The 20,973-nt window shown below is 43.3% G+C and overlaps 1 protein-coding gene across 1 annotated transcript in view; it reads left to right on the top strand.

The window, feature by feature from the left end:
* The window catches only part of ASPH (aspartate beta-hydroxylase), a 190,949-nt gene that overhangs the window by 69,654 nt on the left and 100,322 nt on the right, over positions 1 to 20,973 (top strand). The window contains exons 7-14 of the mRNA XM_036263701.1: positions 2,276 to 2,308; positions 3,252 to 3,308; positions 3,787 to 3,837; positions 4,563 to 4,595; positions 7,482 to 7,520; positions 7,905 to 7,940; positions 10,874 to 10,918; positions 20,898 to 20,939. Coding sequence (XP_036119594.1) covers positions 2,276 to 2,308; positions 3,252 to 3,308; positions 3,787 to 3,837; positions 4,563 to 4,595; positions 7,482 to 7,520; positions 7,905 to 7,940; positions 10,874 to 10,918; positions 20,898 to 20,939 — 336 coding nt within the window. The remainder of the gene's footprint in view (positions 1 to 2,275; positions 2,309 to 3,251; positions 3,309 to 3,786; positions 3,838 to 4,562; positions 4,596 to 7,481; positions 7,521 to 7,904; positions 7,941 to 10,873; positions 10,919 to 20,897; positions 20,940 to 20,973) is intronic.

Here is a 20,973-nt window from a genome sequence, read left to right as displayed (position 1 = left end):
ACAACAAAAAACCAGCCTGTGCTGAAGCTGGGGGAGGCTGATAGCGCCACCCCACAGATAACCGTGTCTCCCCCCGTGGTCATCGGCGGTCTGTGGCGGAGTTGCCCTGGGACCTGTGCAGCATGCAGCACCACGAGCCACAGAGACCTGGACGGAGGTGCCTGGCAGGGTTCAGGGCTTAGCTGAGCCTACACCAGGTTCAGAGAGGTCGACAGAACTATGAGAAACAGGCATCGGGTCAACCCGCAGTGCACGCAAAGGTGGGAAGATCTGGAGCCATAGGGTCAGGATCCAGAGAGGGAGCTTATTATGAACAAGTCCATGAAAATGGACCAACAGCTCTCATAGTTTACAATCCAGGGCACAGCAAAGATCCCCTAGAGAGCTTTTAAAAGCATACCTGTGACCCACCCTAGACAAAGTGACTTGAAATGCTTGGGGAGTGGGGCCCCCAACATGGGTAACTGTAAAAGCCCCCCAGGTGATGGTCCAGGGCAGCGGTCTTGAGCAGAGTGTGCCTCGACTTGAGTCCTGCTCCGCTGTGTGTGAGCAGGTGAAGGTCGGAGTGTCTGTCCCGGCTGAAGGCTGAGCTCAGCAGTAGCTTCTGCACAGTGCAGTTGGTAAAGGATCACAAGGACTTTTTAAAGCATAAAAGCAATAAAAAGTGAAGTACATTTCATTCTCATAATATTTACTATATTGGGAGACTCTGTTAGAAGCAAGCAGTTCCTAATTTATGAATGAATGCATTTCCAAAATCTTGTAATTGTGCCTCTTCCTGGGAGCAGGAAATGCACTTTTTTCACAGAAGTAGTGTTATAAGTGATGGTTTGATTTCCATACCAACCTACTGAATTGTATGTAATTCATAATTATCTCTGAACAATGTAAACTCAGAGTGCTCTTGAACACATATGTCATTTCAGCTGCCTTGTGCATTGAAAATATGTGTTTACAGGGTAGCCTTGGGACTTCAGACCTTTAGGTATCATGTACGTCGTGATTTCTATGGGGAAATGTTTCTAATTTCTGAGTAGGGGTGGTGGTAAAACAATGTCCACGTTTCCCTGGTACCTCTTGCTCCCTCCCGTCATTGGCCATGATGGCTCAGGAAGATGAACAGTTGCTCAGAGTTTGTGGATCGTAGATGCTGCTTATACAATAATCCAAAACATAAGGAATTTGATATTTTTAAAGTTGGTAGTTACAGATTGGGGGTCGGAAGAAACACTTGTAAAAAGTTCATAAATGAAAGAAACCTTATCTTCTCACCTAATCTTTAATTGGGATATAGATTCCATTTGAACTTAAAAGTTGCATATAAAAAGCCTTCAGAAATTAACACTATTTACACTTCACGGAGCTATTGAATTAACCTGGGTCACACGAGCAGGAGGGCCCTGGGTTCAGTTATCCGCACTAACCTTTCGGCTCCCCAAACTTAAGTCTTCTCTGTTCTTCCTTTGTATCCCCTGTAGACAGGGCACGTTTCTTCTAGAAAATAGAACGCTAGAATGGAATCTGAAGTAGATTAGAAATAAGCCCTTTTCTGGGTCCAGCCTCTGTCACTGTGTTACTCTATCTAAATCATCCTTTCTCCTATACCCCAGATAGAGTGGGGGGGGTGTGTGTTGATGTCACATTGATGGGTTGCCTCCTGCATGACCTTGACCAGGGCCAGGGATTTAACCTGCAACCCAGGCACATGCCCTTGCCTGGGAATCAAACCCGCAACTCTTTGGTCCGTGGGCTGACACTCGAACCACTGAGAACACTGGCCAGGGCTAAATAATCTCTCTGTTTAACCCAAGTTTGGTGCTTGCCAACGTGTGGGGTTATGGTATGCATTACAGAAGAGAATGTGTGAGTCTTTTCTTAGTCTAGTTCTAGTGGAAGATGGTGTTTGGCATACATTTAATTGATATATTCATATTTTATTTTAATAGTTATTTATTTCAAGGTAAACTCAATAAGAATAGATTTAGGCCCAGCCTGTGGATTGAGCTTCATCCCATGGATTGAGAGGTCCCAGCTCAATTCTCGGTCAGGACACGTGCCCAGTTCCTGTTTCGATCCCCAGTAGGGGGTGTGCAGGAGGCAGCGATCGATGTTTCTCTCTCACATCAGTGTTTCTATCTCTGCCTTCCTCTCTCTTTAAAAAAATCAATGAAAACATATAAAAAAAAAGAGAATAGATTTAGAATATACATATGCAGTATATATGCATGCCACTGTATGAAAGTAGTAATATTATTTTAATGTTATTTCTTTCTAGAAACTGAAGATAGTTACCATGTAGAAGAGACAGGTGAGATTTTAATTTAATATTCTTTTTTAATTAGAATGAATCTTCTCCTATAAAAGAGCATTGAGAGAGAAAACATTGTCTATGTTTATTTATTAATAATTTATATTTACGGTATCAATATGTAATGCATACTTATTGATTGTTACTTTACATATTATATCATAACTATGTATATATACATACATATCTATGTCTTTGTAAATGTAGTTTTTGTGTTTTTGAAGTCTGCTTCTTGAGAGTAAGTTCCCAGTAGTGGGATACTAGGTCAAAAGAGACAGTAGAATTGCATATTTTGTAGTCTTAAAGAACAAGGTCAGTGAAAGGTCAAAATTATATATTGTTATATGCTATGTGTCCCCAGTCAGTGTGGCCACGCCTCGTCTCTCAGTAACAAGCCTGTGGTGTTGGCTGGTTTCCTTTCAGTGTTGGAGTAGAACCACGTGACAGACGGCCGGCACTTAGGGCCCATGTCATTGCCACAGTATGTGTCTGTAAACACTAAGATTTATTGCAATGTGGGAGTACTCGGGTACTGCGTCCAAGTGGGGGCTGGGCCATGTGTGTGTCCTCGCTCAGGCTCCGTGGCAGGTGCTCGCTGAGCGATGGGAGAGGGCTCCCTGCACTGCTGCCTCCGGCTGTCTCTCTGTCATTGTGTCAGTCTGTCCTATTTTGTTTTTCTGAATATAGTTGGATTTTCATCAGCTAAATAAGACTATAGCTCCACTATTTTCTGGTGGTGACTGTCTTACTCATCTTTGTACTGGGCATTTAGCACAGGTTGAGCCTGTTTGTTCGTGAGTAAATGTGAGTTTGAGCATCGTTATGATTTGATTCTGCATTTCTATCATTACTAGAAATTGTGCTCTTCCTGTTTTGAATACCAAGTGTAATCCTTCTTACTTGAGACATGGTAGTAATTTCCTAATTATTTTCTAATTTGTAGCTTCACAGGCCTCTGATCAGGATGTGGAAGAGATGATGTATGAGCAGGAAAACCCAGGTCTGTGATAAGTGTTTCTGTTGGAGGCATGGCCAAGGCCGTTTGAACCCCGAGTTAATGACTCACTCTGATTCCACAGTATTCTTCTTAATACTCATAATCTTTTTTTGTTGCTCAGGTAGTTGTAGAAATTTCTGAATATAGTTTAATAGTATATGGGGAAATGAAAAAAGGAGCTGTGTTTTTCAAACCATTGTTGGATGCTGGCCTTTGTAGACACACCAGCGAGAACACTGGGAAGTTAACGCGGCAGGAAGAGGGAGTGGAGTCCTGGGTGTGAATCCCAGTACGCTCCTTCCTGTGTTTCAGCTTAGAGAGCATATTACACGTTATTTATCTTACATTTTATTAAATGATAATATCTATCTTACACAGTTGTAAAAATTAGAATTTAACTTATAGACAGTTTTAGAATGATGTCTCGTAATGTGTTTGGTTTTTTCCATGTTTGACAAAAAGGTGTGTTTTTTCTCTTTAGATTCCACTGAACCAGTAATAGATGATGATGAAAGAATGTACCATGATGCAGGTATTAGATTAATATTTTCATTAGATTTTAAACATTATTAGGGTTTTACAGTTGCAATGCTGTGTTAACATGGTGATTTTTCTTTTAAAGGAGACCAAGAAGTAATTTTAACACCTAATATCAGACTTTTTGCTTTGTAACAAAATATTATTATTAAAAGATATCAGGCTTTTCATATTTCACCTCATGTACCAGGGACTCCACAGAAAACAAGATATTAATTCCTAACCCTACTTTTGTATATGTTGCATTATGTCAGTTTGAGGAATTTGAAGATAATTTACCTGCCCTTTCCTCTAGTTGTTTTGGGGCACAGGCATTTTTCATTGACTGTGCAGACATTAATATTTAAAGAAATAGAATTCTGTATTTGAAATTAAGTTGTATTTATTTATTTATTTATTCTCACCTGAGGACATTTTTGCATTTATCTTCAGGTAGAGTGGGAGGGAAAGAGGGGGGAAGAGAGAGAGAGAAACATTGATGTGAGAGAGACACACTGAGTGGTTGCCACCCACACGACCCCAACCAGGGCTGGGTACAAACTACAACTGAGGTACGTGCCCTTAGTGGGAACCGAACCCAGGTCTCTCTGGTCCACGGGCCGATGCTCTAACTGCTGAGTAAAACCGACCAGGGCAAAATTAAGTTGTATTTTTAGCTGAGCAATTACAACAGAATAACTCAATTAATACTTAACTTTAATTTTATTCTTTTTTCTACAGATGATGTAACGTACCAAGACTATGATCAACAAGGTGTGAAATGCTTCTTAAATTTAAGCCACCTACCTATTTTAAAAATCTACTCATAGTTTGATTATATAGTATACAGAACAATGTTTCAAGCTACAAAACCGTAACTTAAAACATCCCAATGAATGGTAGTTTTCAAAGAAGTTACTTGGGGAGATTGTTTACCTATTTCATTGGCTTTCCAATGCCTAAATTTCTTAAACTCTTTGCAAGTTGCCTTAGGAAGTCGTTAAAAATTATTCAGGAAAACTTACATCATCACGTTATAGTCATTGCTGTCTTTCGTCTGAAATACGTCTGTGCTTGGAAAGCAGTTTCCGTCTAAGTTGAACTACTGTAGCTGCTTCCACAGAGTACTGCCCCTCTGAAAATGAAAGGACTCTGCCGGCGTGGAGGGAGGGGCGGAAGCCCCCTCACAGGCTCCCGTGGGACGGCGTGGAAGAGGCAGCTCTGCGAGTCCCGTGGGACGGCGTGGAAGAGGCAGCTCTGCGAGTCCCGTGGGACGGCGTGGAAGAGGCAGTTCTGCGAGTCCCGTGGGACGGCGTGGAAGAGGCAGTTCTGCGAGTCCCGTGGGACGGCGTGGAAGAGGCAGTTCTGCGAGTCCCGTGGGACGGCGTGGAAGAGGCAGTTCTGCGAGTCCCGTGGGACGGCGTGGAAGAGGCAGTTCTGCGAGTCCCGTGGGACGGGGTGGAAGAGGCAGCTCTGCGAGTCCCGTGGGACGGCGTGGAAGAGGCAGTTCTGCGAGTCCCGTGGGACGGCGTGGAAGAGGCAGTTCTGCGAGTCCCGTGGGACGGCGTGGAAGAGGCAGTTCTGCGAGTCCCGTGGGACGGCGTGGAAGAGGCAGTTCTGCGAGTCCCGTGGGACGGCGTGGAAGAGGCAGTTCTGCGAGTCCCGTGGGACGGCGTGGAGGAGGCAGTTCTGCGAGTCCCGTGGGACGGCGTGGAAGAGGCAGTTCTGCGAGTCTGGCCTGAGCAGCCTCGGGTCAGATTCAGGCACTGACAGCTCCTTTTGTTGCTCTAGCACTTCTTGTGCTGTTTTATTAAACTCCATGAAATAGATGATGCTTTTGCTGCTCCTCAGGTGAGAAAAATAAGGTTCAGAGGATGTGGATAATATGACTATGAGATAATAGAGCCAGTGGCTATCCGCTCTATTCCAATATCTACAAAGATGACCGTGGAAGGAAAGACGTCAGTCGCTGTCACTGTGGGTGAAGAGGGGGCCGACAGGAGGTCTGTGGCTGGACCTTGATGAAAGCCAACGACATTTCATGCCTGTTAAGAAAAGGATGAAATGATCAAGAAGACTGAGAAGGAGAAACGAAGGAACAAATGGAGAGTATGGTCGCATTGACGTCCAAGTGCAGCAGTGTTTGAACAGGAGGGAGCTGCTGAGAGAGCTGATAGGTTAAGGGGGAAAGAGCACTAGATTCAATGAGGGGTTTGTTTCCTCAGAAACAGACTCATAGACACCGGGGGGAAGGGCTGGGGGGAGGGTGAAAAAGGTGAAGGAGAGTAAGAGGTCCAGATTTACAGTTATAAAATAAGTCACGAGGATGTAATGTACAGCACAGAAAATACAGCCAATAGTTATAATATGAGAATATAGCCAGTAGTATTGCAGTGACTCAGCATGGTGACACAGGCTACTGGGTGTTTCACGGTGGTCACTTCATAAGGTACATAAATGTAGAATCACTATTTTGTTCACCTGACACGCCTATAATATTTTTTTCAGCTATACTTTCATTTTAAAAAAAAAGAGTGCTTGTTGGTGGTCTTAGAGAGCCTTCTTCGGATGTGGTCAGGGCCGGAAGAGGGATTGGAGTGGGTTGAGAAGAGGGAGAGAGGAGATGAGACAGCAGATGTACTCGACTCTAAGCCAGTGGCTGAAATGGAGGAGAGAGAAGGCCAGGGGAGCAGGCTCAAGGAAGGGCTTTTTCCTCTAAGTGGGTAGAGACTTGAGCATGTGTAAATAGGCGGTTCAGGGCGACAGACAGAGCGAGCCAACCTTCACAGCCCCTCCCGCTCACAGATGCCGCCAAAGGACAGAAAACAGTACATTCAACGTGTGCCTTGCTCCATCCACCCAGCACTGAGAATAGCATCACAAAGATAGTGGGTGCTCAAAATTTTTTCTTTATTAAATGGACAAAAAGAATAACGTGATAATCATGCTGGGAAAACGAGAAAATTTGCTGTTAGTGTACGAGAAAATGTGAGGAATTTTGGAAAATGGAGAAAGCGGGGATCGGGCTGACGAGGACGGCTGTGACCCAGCCGGGGGTGTGAAGCCCCCCCGGAGAAACCAGACCTCTCCGGCCTGTGCACCCAGGGGCAGGGGCAGGGTGTGTGCGGGAGGAATCAAGGGCCTGCCCGCTGAGCCCTCGTTCTCAGCCGCTGGCACCAGGAGTATCAGCCCCGCATGGAAGATCTGAGACTTGTTCCCTGAACAGAGTGGAGACCCCGCCTAGTGAACACGTGGATCCCATGTGACAAGCAGGGTAGAGCCTCAGGTAACTCAGAACCTCCACCACAGGCATGAAGAAAGTAAAACACGGAAATTCGGTGCAGCCGGCAACAGACAAAGCATTAGGTCCTGGAAACAAGTGATTGGGGAGGAACCTTAATTGTCCCCATTTTCCAGGGAGGAAGCCTATGTAAACTGCCCATCTCCTGTGGCTAAGAAGTGGCCGACCTGGAATTTGAATCTGGGCTGGTTCCCTGTGAGGCCAGACCCTGCCCCACCGGCTCTGTAGCTTCTGTTTTCCCAGTGACAGCCTGGAGTTCAGTGATAAGTTACACATTGTCTCTGCCCTGGAATCGTCTTGCATTGTAGTGAGAGTTACGCAGTACTAAAGGATTCCTTTTTTTTCTGTGTATTTTGTAGTATATGAACCATCGGAAGGTGAAGGGGTGGAAAGCTCAGGTAAGCTATTTTCTCTTTTCAGATGTTTCCTCCTGCAAGTCAGCCCCCTAGTGTTTGTTAAAATCTGTATGCTGAAGAGAGATGGAGTAAAAGAAATACAGACAGTTTCATTTCACCAAGGACGTAGTCGGTAGTGTCCATATCCAATTTATTCCCTACTTACGGTTTTATGTCAACAGGGATAACGTCAGCCTGTGTGATATACTCTTTGAATATAATTTGGGAATTAAGGTTGATATGCTAGTATGAATACTTGGGAGTGTCTCTGTAAGAAGCCCTAGTCTAAAAAGAGCCAGATTTGGGTATCTGAGCGGATATAAGTTAATTCAGGGGATCTCATGGAACTGAGTTAATGTGAGATGTGTTTGGGTGTTCTTTTTTTAGATACTGGTGTGGAAGAGTCAAACGTAATTTTAGAAGGTAAGTTCATTTTATAGAGATGGTTATACTTTTCACAATAAAAATGTGTTCATGTATGCAACAAATAGTTACTAAACACTTACTCTTAAATCTCTGTACAGTGCCCCGGGAGCCAAAGGAGAGTGCTCAGGTCACAGGCCAGAGGCGGCCACTTTACAGTTCGGGAGAAGGGATTAGCCTTGGGCAGAGACGGGTTGAAAGCTGGGTCTTTCCTCTTTTCAGGCATTTTGATGAGACAGTACAAGACGTAGCAGAGGCTGTTAGGGGAATTCCATCTGGCAGACGGTGGGGCTCTGGGCGGTGCACCTTCGGCCGACCTGCGGTTCCTGTGCTCCTGCTGCACCCGAGTGGACAGTGAGGGTGCGCGTTCCCGCTCCCTGCCCCCCGCCTTCTCTTTCCCAGTCTGCCCGTGTCTGGCCGGCTGCACAGTATATCCTTGGACTCCCGAGCGAGAAATGTGGGAGCCATCACTGAGTTCTCCTCGCCCTGATTCTGTAGCTGATCCCGAGTCCTGCTGAACAGGCTTCTTCAGCACGTCTCAGATGTAGTCTCTTCTCTGTGGCTTGATGACCTCGTTCGGCCCCCGCGTCTTCCTGGACCAGGGCGTCTTCGTCACGCATGCGCTTGCCCTTCAGCGCCCCCTTGCCCTTCAGCGCCCCTTGCCCAGGCCTCAGGAAGGTCTGTCTCTTCAGAAGTGAGATCTGCCTCTGGGTGCTGTGCTTCCACCCGTCTGTCCTTCCCCATCTGTGTTCGTAGGGTTCCTTTCTGTTGCAGGTAAAGAAAGCTAACCTTGAATTGGCTTCAGCAATAAAAAGACAGGGAACAGGTCGGCCAGGGCCGTGGAGGACCTCCCAAGGAGCGTGGGTTATGTTCCAAGGGCAGGGAGGACCCACGGACATAGGTGGGGCCCACTCCGCTTGGTGTTTTGAGGAACACGTCTACTTCTAGTTAGAGAACCGGTTGGGTGGAGCAGGAATGGAAGCAGAGGACACCTTGTCAGGAAGTGACTGGTACCAGGCCAGGGATGAGAGCGTGCCTGGAGGTCATGGCTGTGGAAATGGAGGGAGAGTTTGGAACTTGGGAGCTGTTTTAGAATGACAGCCGAAGGGACTTTCCGATGGTTGTGAAGTAAAGAGAAATAAAGGCAGTCTTTGGTTTGGTTTGAATACCTGTCAAATGCTGGGGCCATTTACTGGGAAGAAAACTAGAATGTAGAGAGAAATGGTTTAAGGGAAGAAAAAGTCTCCATGGATATTTTAAGTTTGGCGATTATGTGAGGTACCTCAATAGATATGGTGCCAAGTAGGGAGTTGGATGTGCCAATCTGAACAAGAGGGGTGAGATCTGAGATGGATGTACAGATTTGGGAGCCATCATTGTGAGGATGGTTTACTTTCATGGGGAAGGTTAAGGTCATGTTGGAGGTGAGTATGGACAGAGAAGACGGAGTCTCAGGCTGAGTGCTAGGAATCCTGACGCCGAGAGGTGTGTTGAGCATGAACCACCATGAGGCAGGAGGGGAACCGACAGAGAAGAACATGAAAGAGGACAGAAAGCTATTTGAGCGAGTCAGTGGGCATGAAAGCCACACCGAAGTTTAACAAGTCCTGCAGGAAGAGAAGTTTACTGTATCATTAGGCAACTCTTTCAGGTTGTGCTGATACAATTAATTTGCTACTTCCTTTTCGAAATCCTCGTAGTATATCATTAACAGAATAAATTTCTTGTATGTTTGTTAAATGCACATTTATTCGGGATAAACTTCGGTGGAAATTTCTCTTGCAGTAATAATAAGGCTTTCTTACTGATTGAAATAACAGTGATGCTTTATGATGCTCATGATTTTCCCAAATGTACCTACATGACAAACATAAAAGAAATTCTGAGGAGAAAATACTGGTAAAGTCTCTAAATTATTAAGAACAAAATAAATAGGCAAACCAGAGAGCTAGTGAACACGGAAGGTGCTACCATCAGTAGAAGGGACTGTTCCAGAATAGTAATCAGTGGGAATATCTGGGATTGTTTTTTCTGTTTCCTTTTTACTGTTGCATAGACTGTTTCCAAATCTTTTATTTTGAGTGTGTATCATTCTTATAATTAGTAGCAAATTAATGCCAGAAGAAAAATGAGTAAAATAGCTGCATAAATATTTTGAGTTTTAGAAAATGCTATTAGAAATTCCTTCTTTTCACCAAAGCCTGTTACTGATCTTATGGAGCAGAAGGAGGGCTGCTATTCTCTCAGTGAAGGTAGTGCCTCATGGCTGTTAGACACGAAGACATGTGTGTGGTGTGTTGTATAGGGTGAGTGTAGATCGGTCTATCATTCTACAACTGGCCAGTGAGATCTACATCAGTTTAGTTGTAAGTGGTTGAAGCAGCCAGGGGAGAAGATAAGATGTTAAAAATCATGTCCACATTTTTAGCTAGTCTTGAAATATGATATCTTGAATGTTATTTCTCAGAAATCTTTATTAAGTATAGTGATTTATTTTTAAAATTCAATGTCAGTTTAATTTATTCGTGTTGTCCCATTCAAATTAAAATTAAGGTTACAAGTTAAAAATTTTTTCAAGAAGAAACAGGATGCCTTTCTTTCGGCTTTCTTATCAAGTCTGATGAAAATTGTGGTGAAAACCCAGGTTTTAGCTTATGTCTCCTTTGCCTAGGTGGTGGGTTTGAGGTTAGTCAGTTAGGCAGATCATATTGTGCCTGTTTAAGGAACACTTAAATAATACACGACATTTTGCAAAGTTTATAGCTAACTCTTCTTTGTTGTGATGATGTAAAAACTTAATGTTTTTTTAATGACTGCAATTGAAAACCAAAAAAGTCTGTGCATGTAATCACTGTAATTTGAATACCAGCAACCTGTCTTTTCAACACTGGTCAGCAATACTTGACGGATTGTAACTTTGCTATTTATTTTAGAAGTACCTGTGCCCCCCGCGGAGGAGCAGCAGGAAATACCACCAGGTGTGACATTTTGTTTGATGTATCGCTTTTTCCTTTTTTGTTTAATTTAAAATGTGCTGTTGACATTCACACAAGCTGAATGAAACAAATCTATGAAGTGTGGAAGTCGTGAGAGAGAAGGATTAATTATATCTAAATTTATAAAGAAATTTTTCTGTGTTTTGATCAGATGAACTAAAATTCAAAGTAATGGGAAAACACATATCAGAATTTGATCTAGAATTTGAGGAGTATTAAGTTCCGTGTGATTTTGTCATTATACATGGCAGTAGTAGTAGTAGAAGTTGGGTTTTTATATTTTCCTTTTTTTGGACTGACAGGCTGTTTGATGGATGATATGGGATCAGAAGTGCCTTAAGATGAAAGTTTAATGGTACATACATTTGTGACATCACCCTCTTCCTCCCCGTTCCCCATCTTCCCTGAGCACATCATTAGCACCCCGGCAGCCCAGGCTGCTGACACTTGTCTGTACCAGGGTCTTTCCTTTAATTCCAGGTTTAACCCATTTCTCTGCTTTCCCCCACACGTCCCTCTCTTCATCAGTGAAGAAAGGGAAAAGCATTTCGACCAGGGCTTGTACTTTCCAGTGCATTTTAGAGATGACGTTAGCTATCCCTGCAATCAGAAATTAACTTGTAGCCCTGGCCGGTTTGGCTCAGCGGTTGGAACGTCGGCCTGTGGACCAGAGAGTCCCGGGTTCGGTTCCCGTTAGGTGCATGTACCAAAAAAAAAAAAGAAAGAAATTGACCTGTAAACCTCCTACTCTCAGAGTGGGGAAAACAGTGTTTTTTTAAGAGAGGATTGTTCAATACTTCTTTCCCAAGTGTATTTCTTCTTGTTTCTGTGTTTTATTTCCATTTTTTCTTTTTGTGTTATTTATTCATTTAATTTTTACTCGTATTTTTCACATTATGCTTAATGCAAATTCTGTAGCAGTGATGTGCGTTACTATTGATTTTGATAGACATGATTGTTCCTGCCAGACTTTATTGAATACTGAATTTCAAGGGGGGGAAAAACACTTGTAATCAAAGAATATTTTGATCCTTCAGCTCTTCTTTGTTTATGTGATGATTGAAGGCTTTAGGTTTTGGTGGTTGTCACAACATGTACATTCATAATAATACGTACAGATACTTAAGAGAACGGAGTTGTTGGCGTTGTAACATGAATGAGAGAGAAGTCCATGGAGAAGCTGATCTTTTACATGGTGGCCCCTGGCACGTGTATATTTGGTGTTCAGGAGGGGTGCACAGGGCGAGGTAGGGCAGGTTTCCTGTTCAGCTTCTGGGGTTTGCTCGCCACTGTTGAGTGAAGGGTCACCGAGCACCTTGTTCTTCTTGAGGGGGCCGAGCAAGTCACTGCATTTGCATTTTGATTGCTATCCATTCCTTTAAAGAAAATTGTTCTCCAAGTATTTCTAAAACAATAACTTTTCTGGAACATTGACTTTTTTCCAGCTGGAGTTCAGATTTTTAAAATATTGACCTAGTTTTAGTGAAGGTGTGAAAGGTAATATTTTCTGACCCAAAAGTTCTATGGTTTTATTTCCATGCTTTGTAGACTAAGCCCCAGAATTTCCTCGGAACATAAATATACCAAGTGGCTGGGGTGCTGCACTAACGTGGTTTTCAGATGAGACGGTTAACTGCCCAAGCACTAGCAGTGAAGACTTGATATGCATACTGTCTGCACATAATAAGCTCTCAGTAAATGGTGGCTGTGGTGACCACTGTTCAGTAATTATGTAGCCTGGCCTTTCAGATGTATCAGGAGAAGCTCAGTTCTGAAAGGCCCCCTCAAGCAGTTGTACCTGTAACTTGATGTCAGATTTTTGATTGACCCACTGCACAGATGTAGGTGGACCTTGCCGAAAGAGAGTGCGAGGCCGAGAGTTAGCAATAGTCACTTTTAAATATTGCACTTGTTTCTGAGCTTCGTATTATAAAGTTTTATTATTCAGTCTTACAAAATACCAATAATCATAAATCTATGTTCATGATCTTTCTGCACAGGGGGCTGACTGCCTTTGTAACAGTGTTTAATGTGTGTGTGGCGGTAGAAACTGTGGGCACCGTAATTGTAGGGCCCGTCCCCCAGCTTCCTCTCAATCTTTAAGCTTCCTTTATTCAGTGGAAAACTCCAGTTGAGGAGCTCCAAAAGGTGTTGGATATCAGTCCACTTTTCTTGGCCCTCAGAATTTAATGGCTGATTGCTTTGCCTTCCCTGGTCATTCTAAGGCTAGGTTACACAGCCTTACTAATGCTTACTTATTTAGTTCATAGTCATGTATGTATTGATGTGACAAGTCCGGGGCAGGAACTGTCTGACCTACTGTGTGTCCAGCCGCACACGACGGGATGATGTATTGAATGCTGACATCTCCTCAGCATCCTCCAGGTGCTCTTCTGAGCACATTACATGAATTACTCAGGTAATATTTCCAGTTGCTCAAGAGGTAGACATGCTGTTATCCCCGTTTTGAAGATGAGAGAATGTCCATAGAGCAAGGCAGAGCGACCTGCCTATGGTCACAGAGCGACAGTGGGAGAGCAGAGCCTGATCCTCGCCGTCTGGCTCCGGGGCTCACTTCAGCTGCTGTGCTATAGGTTTAACACGTGAAGGTAAAAGAGCCAATAAATTTTGCAGGTTGGTCTGATAAAACTAAAGCTATATTATGGCATTTATCTTCTAATACATGTTAGTATATCAGTTAGGACTCAGAAATGTTGAAGATGAATTACGATTCATTGTAGAAGAGTAAGTTGTCCAATAGTTTAAGTCTTGCCATGTTTTGTTTATATTTGTTAATATGTAAGTGCTTTGCTGGCAAGGATGTGAACAGTCGAGCCTGAGAACTGATCGTTCTGCTACTAGACATCAAGTATTTTGAATACCAGATTTTAAAGAATTGACTTAGGAATCCCTGTTTCTTTGGTGTATTTTCACCTTTCTCCTCCAACTCATATTTTTACTTGAAATTACACAGCGTATTTCTAGCAAAATGACAGCATAAACATATGTAGCACCAATGGGATGATTTATGAAGGAACCACTTAGGAAGCTTATCAGAGTAAAGTTTCCTCCAAATAATACTCTAAGATCATTTGACAAAGTGGTTTCATCAAGATTTTTCTGTCATTCGATGCCAGAGAAAAAAACTGAATTTTATATTTTGTGATTATATTTGGCTTATTCGGAGCAGAGGGATGTGGGCAGCAGTGTTTGCTGGTGCTTCTGCCGCTCCTGTGTCTCTGAAAACGCTCTCGCTTCATTCCCACCTCGTCGCCGAGGAGGCTCCCGCGGAGGCGGTGCCCACGTCGCTGCGGGCGCTCGGCCAGGACTTTCCTCGGCTCCCCTGCCAGCCGCGTGCTCTAACACCGATCCCTGAGGCCCACGAGCAGCTTTAGGATGGCAGCTAGGGAGGTCCCAGTTTATATATATAGTACCAACTGTGCGTATTATGTTCCTGATTTGATCACTCATTTATCCAGGAAATGCAGATTGAGCAGCTACCACGGTGGGCGCTGCTGGGCATGATCAGGAGGTGATACGACCGGCAGTCCAGCCCCGCCTCGTGTCTGGAGAAAACAGCCGGGGTGCTGTCCTTAACTTCTCAGACTGGAGCACAGGGCAGCACGTGGCAGGAGGGGCAGCTAACCCAGGTGTTTGGGGTGAGGGGTGAGCCAAGGGCGCCCTTACGCTGTGCCGGAGCTGATTTGCGAGGCCTGATGGAAGTGAGGGAGCCGGCAGGAGGGCGCAGGGAGGAAGTGCCTGCAGAGCACAGACCAGGACGGTGCGCCAGGTCAGGTGTAAGCGACAAGGCGGGAGAGGCAGGCGTTTCAGAGGTGATGTTCACGTTTTGAAGTTCGGTCTGAAAGTGACGGGAAGCTACTGAAACATTCCAGACAGAAGAGTCACATGACCAAATTCAGATTTGAAAAGCACGGCCCTGAAAGGAGGTGGAGAGAGTAAGGGCAGATGCGTTGATGTGGACATGGTGGGAGCCTGAGCTGTGCTAGAAGCAACGTAGGGGGCTGATGGCATAGGCCACGGAGTTGGGAGCGTTGAAGGGAGAGGGGCAGACGGGGTGAGAGCTGAGGGCGATCCCCATGTTTCCGCTGGACTGGGAGCAGGGGGATCCTAGTGGAGAGGCAGGAGACCGAGGGCGTGGCGGCAGGGAGCTGAGGGCCTGATTTGGGAGGTGTTGGGTTTGCAGCGTGGTGAGCCGCTTCTGGGTGGAGTAGGCTTTACATGTTCAGGAGCACCTTTTTGATTTGTTCAAAATTATAATGAAGCTTGTATTTTATTTGCTTTTTTATCACCACATATCATTATACTCTGAGCAGCTTCTTGTAGTCCCAAAGTGTTTTTGGGTGCACAAATCACAGATGTGCTTATTCCTCTTAAGTCTAGCTAATGGATAAATTCTAAGAGAACCTAGAGGAAACTTGTTGTTAAACCTTTCTCTTGAGTATAATTTACACACAGACAAGTGCACCGATGTTGGGCGCACAGTTGGATGACCTTGTACCTGTATATCCTTGTGCCCACTGCTCAGAGTGCTTCTGGCACCCCAGACATCTCTCCCTCTGCCCCCTCAGAAACACCCTGCCACAGATAACTGCTCTTCTCACTGTGCCGTTAGAGATCGGTTTGCCTACTTTTGAATTTAATTAAATAGAGCCATAAGTCAGTTCATACAGATATATATCTATATATCTATCTATATATAGATAGATAGATAGATAGACAGACAGACAGACAGATATACCTTTTTCTGTGACTAGCTTTTATTGCTAAACATCTTGTTATTGAGTTTCATCCACTTAGTTACGTAAAATTATTTGGTCTTATTCATTGCTAATTACTGTGAATATACTACGTTTAAAAAATCTATTCTACATTTATGGCAATAGAGAATGTATCCAGTTTTTGGCTATTGTGAAGAAAGCTGCTATGACTATTCTTGTACATGTCTTTTAGTGGACATTAACACTTCTTTTTTTTTTTTTTTTTAATAAGTTTTTATTGATTTAAGAGAGAGAGGGGAAGGGAGAGGGAGAGAGAGAAACATTAATTAGCCACCTCCTGCACACCCCTCACTGGGGATTGAGCCCACAACCCAGGCATCTGCCCTGACTGGGAATCGAATCTGCGACCTCTCAGTGTATGGGATGTCACCCAACCACTGAGCCACACCAACCAGGGCCATGAACACTCATTTCATTGGATATATAAAAGTCTAGATATAATTTCTATTTCACATTAGCACAAAATAATTGTGCTTAGACACAAAGTTCTGGTTACACACACACACACACACACACACACACTATGTAGATAGATAAATGGATGGATAAATAAGAAGGAAGGAGGTAGGGAGAGAGGAAGAATTTATAACCCAGCTTTAGAAAGTGTACCAAGAAGTGGTCTTTATGTGTACCAGCTTCTTCTTTACTCTTCTTGTAACATAAATGTAATTCTGTGAGAGTAAAATAAATCCAATGCTAAAGTTTGGAATGTGTAAGTATTTGGGAAGAGTTAGCCAGGAATGAACTTTAGATTCTTTATATTTTTATATACTTTAATGTTGTCAATTTACATTAAAAATTGGCATAAAATTTAAAACAATATATTTTAACTGCAACTTACAGTATACAGTTGCTCCTTGAAATTCTTTCCTATATTTGTTTTTCAAATACCATACTAGATTTTTTTTTCTCTATTATTTCTTTTTGACGCAGTGGACACATTGATGGGAGAAAGTAATGCTTGTATTTCTCAAAAGACTAAAATTCTTAAATTCAGGTGTAATTCTCAGATGCTCTAGAAAAGCTCAGATTTCCATCAGCAGCTTTGCCAGTTACCCCAGGAACTTCTCCAGGTAGTTCATCATTCTGTTACCAAGTTACCCTTATAAAACAAAACTAAATTAACACGAAAGTGAAAGACATTTTCTTATGTTGGTGGGTTTTTAAAGTCAAATGAAAATGAAGCAGTTTCACAGTCTATGTCTAGTTAGTCCTTTAATTTAGATTTCCCCTTATTTTGCAGATACTTAAAGCTTCAAAAAGACTGCCCCCACTACCACAGGAGGACCAGCCTAAGCGTACGCTCCCAACGATGGCTGCGATAGATCTTGTGAAGTAGTTACTGAGCAGACCAAGGTCTTTGCAAGTGAACACTAACGATGTGTTGAATGAATCAGAGTCCACTGGCATCTTAGTGTATTTTTTCTTTTTTAGAAACAAAAGTTACATGTAATGTTACATTCCTGCATGTCCTTTCCTGGTAGCCTCAGCGAATCCATTGCATTTCTTTTCTTTCTTTTATTTTTTTATGACACAGACTTTGGTCTTTCCTGTATTAATGTGTGTTTTTCAGGCAACACTTAATAATTATATTGGTGATGTAGCAGCTATTGTCTGGGCAGGGTTTTAATATATATTATTAGGAACGGACACTAATTATGTTGGACTGACGCACAGACCGCGTGAAACGTGATGTGAAAGCCGTTAGGACGACCTTGCCTCGGCGCCCCTGACTCATGGAGGTCATAGTAGCTGTGAAGATTTGAGCTGTACATATCGGCACTGATATCCTTAACAAAACGTCTACACTAGCTTCAGGTATTCAGGGTAAAACTCAAAACTTGAGAGTCCTGTAGCTTTTAGTGCGTTCGATAGAAAAAAATAATAATATTTCAGTGACAGTTTTAAATTATCATGGTTAATTTATTTTTCACAACGAGGGGGGAAATAAAGTCCATGGAGGACCCAGGGAAAAGGAATGGCCTACTGTAGTGGCACACAGACACGCGGTTCAGCACCTCACACTGATCACAGAAAGCTGTCCAGCCAGTATTTGTTTAAATTTTAGAAAATCTGCGTGAATTCCTGGTGTGCAACAGAGATTGCTCTGCCTTTGGCCGATGAAGCAATGCCCTCCCCACGCTGGGGACGCGCAGTGATCTCAGCAGGTGCCGCCGGCTGGGCTGGTGCAGGACGCGCCAGCCCCCGGCCAGTGCCGCCGCTGCCCCACAGCGCCCGAGCCTTCCTTTCGCACCCTGAGGTTCTCTGTTTTTAATGTGGTTTATTTGCGGCTCAGAAATAGTTGCTGTGATGAATTATTCATCTTTTAGAAAAGGAGGCAGCTACAATATCCTTTTGAAAGGACCGTGAACTCTATAAAAAGCCATAGAAGTGGCGTCATGTATGTGTCGGGGAGCTCTTGATTACGTTGACACTGTTTTAAGCTAAGGTGACGTTTTCCTGCTATGGGGTTCAAAGAAAAGAGATTCTTTATTTTTGTCATAATAGATCATAGTTATAATGTAGTAAGTGATGCATGCTGACCCAATGTGTAGTGAAACCCTAAATACTAAGTTAATAAAAGCAATAATTTTCTGAAGCTGTGATATGGGTAATACAGAATTGCTACTCAAATTCTAATCAAGCTCCTATTGTATTGTAAATTATAGAACATTACTTTTTATAAAGCCATATATTTTTTTTTTTAGGGAAACTTAGTGACAGAACAGATAAATGAGTAAAATAAAGTCTACTGATTTTTTAAATATATATAATCCTCTCTAGAACTCTGGAAATAGAAGATTCCATATGCTGTGGTCAACTTCAAATACTTTTAAATTCCAAATATCTGAATTAATGATCCTTGTCTTTACAAATATATGCCAAGCTGGGCAACATCAATGGATTTTCTAAAAATAATGTAAATGTTTAATGTTATTTGAGTGCAATAAAATGCAGAAGAATTCTTCTCTATATTGTCATTACTTTGAAGTATATTATTTTTTATAAGTTACATAATAAAATTGGTTCATTTTATACTTACTAGTATTTTAGAATATTGTGGCATTTTTTATGACTACAATCACAAAGGAGTGTCTTCAACCCCTTTCTTAATCTATTTTCAATAGGTAATGTTTATTTATTTTGTTCAACATTGACTATATGCTATATTTCCAGGGGCAGGGTTACAGTGAAATAGCCCCTGTATTCATCCTTTGTAGGTTTTTGTTCAGCCCTAGGAGTTTTGGTAATTCCCTGGGGAGGCTGCCCCCATTCCCCATCTGTTTCCCCATGACCACGACACTGTGAGGAAACCAACTTCATCCTCATTGAGCTTCTGCGGTTCAGGAGAGTGTTTTCTCCTCTCATGTGCCCAGAAGAAACAATTAAAATAAAACGAAACTGAGGATGAACAGACTCACTTTTACTGAAGGCATTTACTCTGCTAAGTGCTTCGCGGTAGGGAGTTGTTTTCCCAGCAGATGGGTGTTATCTCTGCTTGCAGACGAGGAAACCCAGGGTCAGACAGGCTGAAACACCAGCCAGCCTGAGGCCATCCCTGTGTTCTAGCGTGCACCCGGGCCACCAGGTAGCGGCTTACGGGGGGAAGTGCAGGCGTTGCCGATACCACTGGAAAGAGCTCCTTGAGATTTTTGACACTTCTCTTTAACCCTGTATTCCTGCTGCCTATGAAAGCGCTTCCTATTAAATGGTGTACTGCCTAACTTTATGACAAGGAGGCTGTAGTTAGTAAGATGAAGACGCTTTTGTGTTTTTTTGTAATGGCCTGGATACCTCCTTGCAGCACTCAGCACTGGCCAAAATGTGTATGGCAGTCAAGTTTATAAAACCAGAGTTTGCAAAAGTCAAGACCTGTGCTTCTCTAGTGTTTGTTTCTCTTTCGAGAAAAGTAGAGAAGGCACAGGAGGAAGATCATATACTTTGAAGTGACGTCAGCCGCTGACCAGACAGCTCTGGACACTCAGCCTCTGCCTCCCCTTTGCACAGAGAGGGAGCGAGACCTTTCCGCGTGGTGTGTTGGGGGCCCAGTCACGAATTCCATGTACTGAGCACTAAGCCTGGTGCACCAGCTTTAAAAGTCGGTCCCCTTCTCACCTCAGGTCTCACAGGAGAAAAGTACTTGACCCAATAAAAATCTCTTCCTTGCATCAGAAGCCTGTGTCATATTTACTTCTCACTTCCAAACCATGAGGTATTTTATATGGATGAATGTTGAAACGGGACCAGAACACCCAGTGATCCCACCTTGGACTGCACCCACACCCTGACACGTCTCCTGTGGAAAAGGAGGGATCCCCACTCCAACACATACGTGTACACACGTGTTCCTAGAAATACCCACAAATTAGATAGGTACCTAATGGGACTATAATTGACTGGCCCACCTTGAAAATTCACTAACCTATGTTTAATAATAAGCCAGATGTGATGTTATCAATGCAGAAGTTTGGTTATAAATACATGGTCAGGTCATGTGCTGTTTTGTTCTCTATGGGGTGCATGTTCTTTGGTCGGTCCAGGTTCTTGGAGGGTTTCACTGTGCTTGGTAACCCATTTCTGGGAGAGACACTAACTGGGGTGAACTCAGTGAAAGGATGACCTAGGTCGGCTCCCAGGCCCATCTCAGGTCCTCGCAGGTGAGCCACGGCACACCTGGGCTCAGTGCAGGCCCGCAGCGGCCCACCTGCTATGTGTGAAGTCCTTAGGGAATGAGACTTGTGTTCTGGGTAGGGTGACATGCTACATTCCTTTAAAGTACACAGAGTCGATTATAGTCTTGTATTTTTAGGAGACATAATATTGAACAAGCCTTGATGAGGGCTTCTCTGTCCCCAGTTTGCCTTTGTACTCACAGAGGCACTTAGAGGGGCGGAGGCACCCACACCCACTCATAAACGAGAAACACGTGGCCCGGCACCTGATACCTCGTTACCGCCTGTTGCCTTTTATAAGTAACTCAGATGAGTCTAATCTAATGGTTTTAACAAATGTCCTGTGTAAAGAATTCAGGATTTAGGAAAATTGCCCAGAAATATTTTTAAAGTTTTATCAATTTGAATTCATTTAAATATGGTCCTATATTTCGAGATATTGAAAGGTGGCTTTCACAGTACTTATTTTGTTTTGTCTTTGTTTTTCAGAAACAAATAGGAAAACAGATGATCCAGAACAAAAAGAAAAAGGTGAGATAATTAAACAAACAGCCTTTCAAATGTC

The sequence above is a fragment of the Molossus molossus genome, unplaced genomic scaffold, assembly GCF_014108415.1.
Source record: "Molossus molossus isolate mMolMol1 unplaced genomic scaffold, mMolMol1.p scaffold_m16_p_16, whole genome shotgun sequence".
NCBI classification, from domain to species: domain Eukaryota; kingdom Metazoa; phylum Chordata; class Mammalia; order Chiroptera; family Molossidae; genus Molossus; species Molossus molossus.
This window is presented reverse-complemented; position numbering and strand designations above follow the sequence as displayed.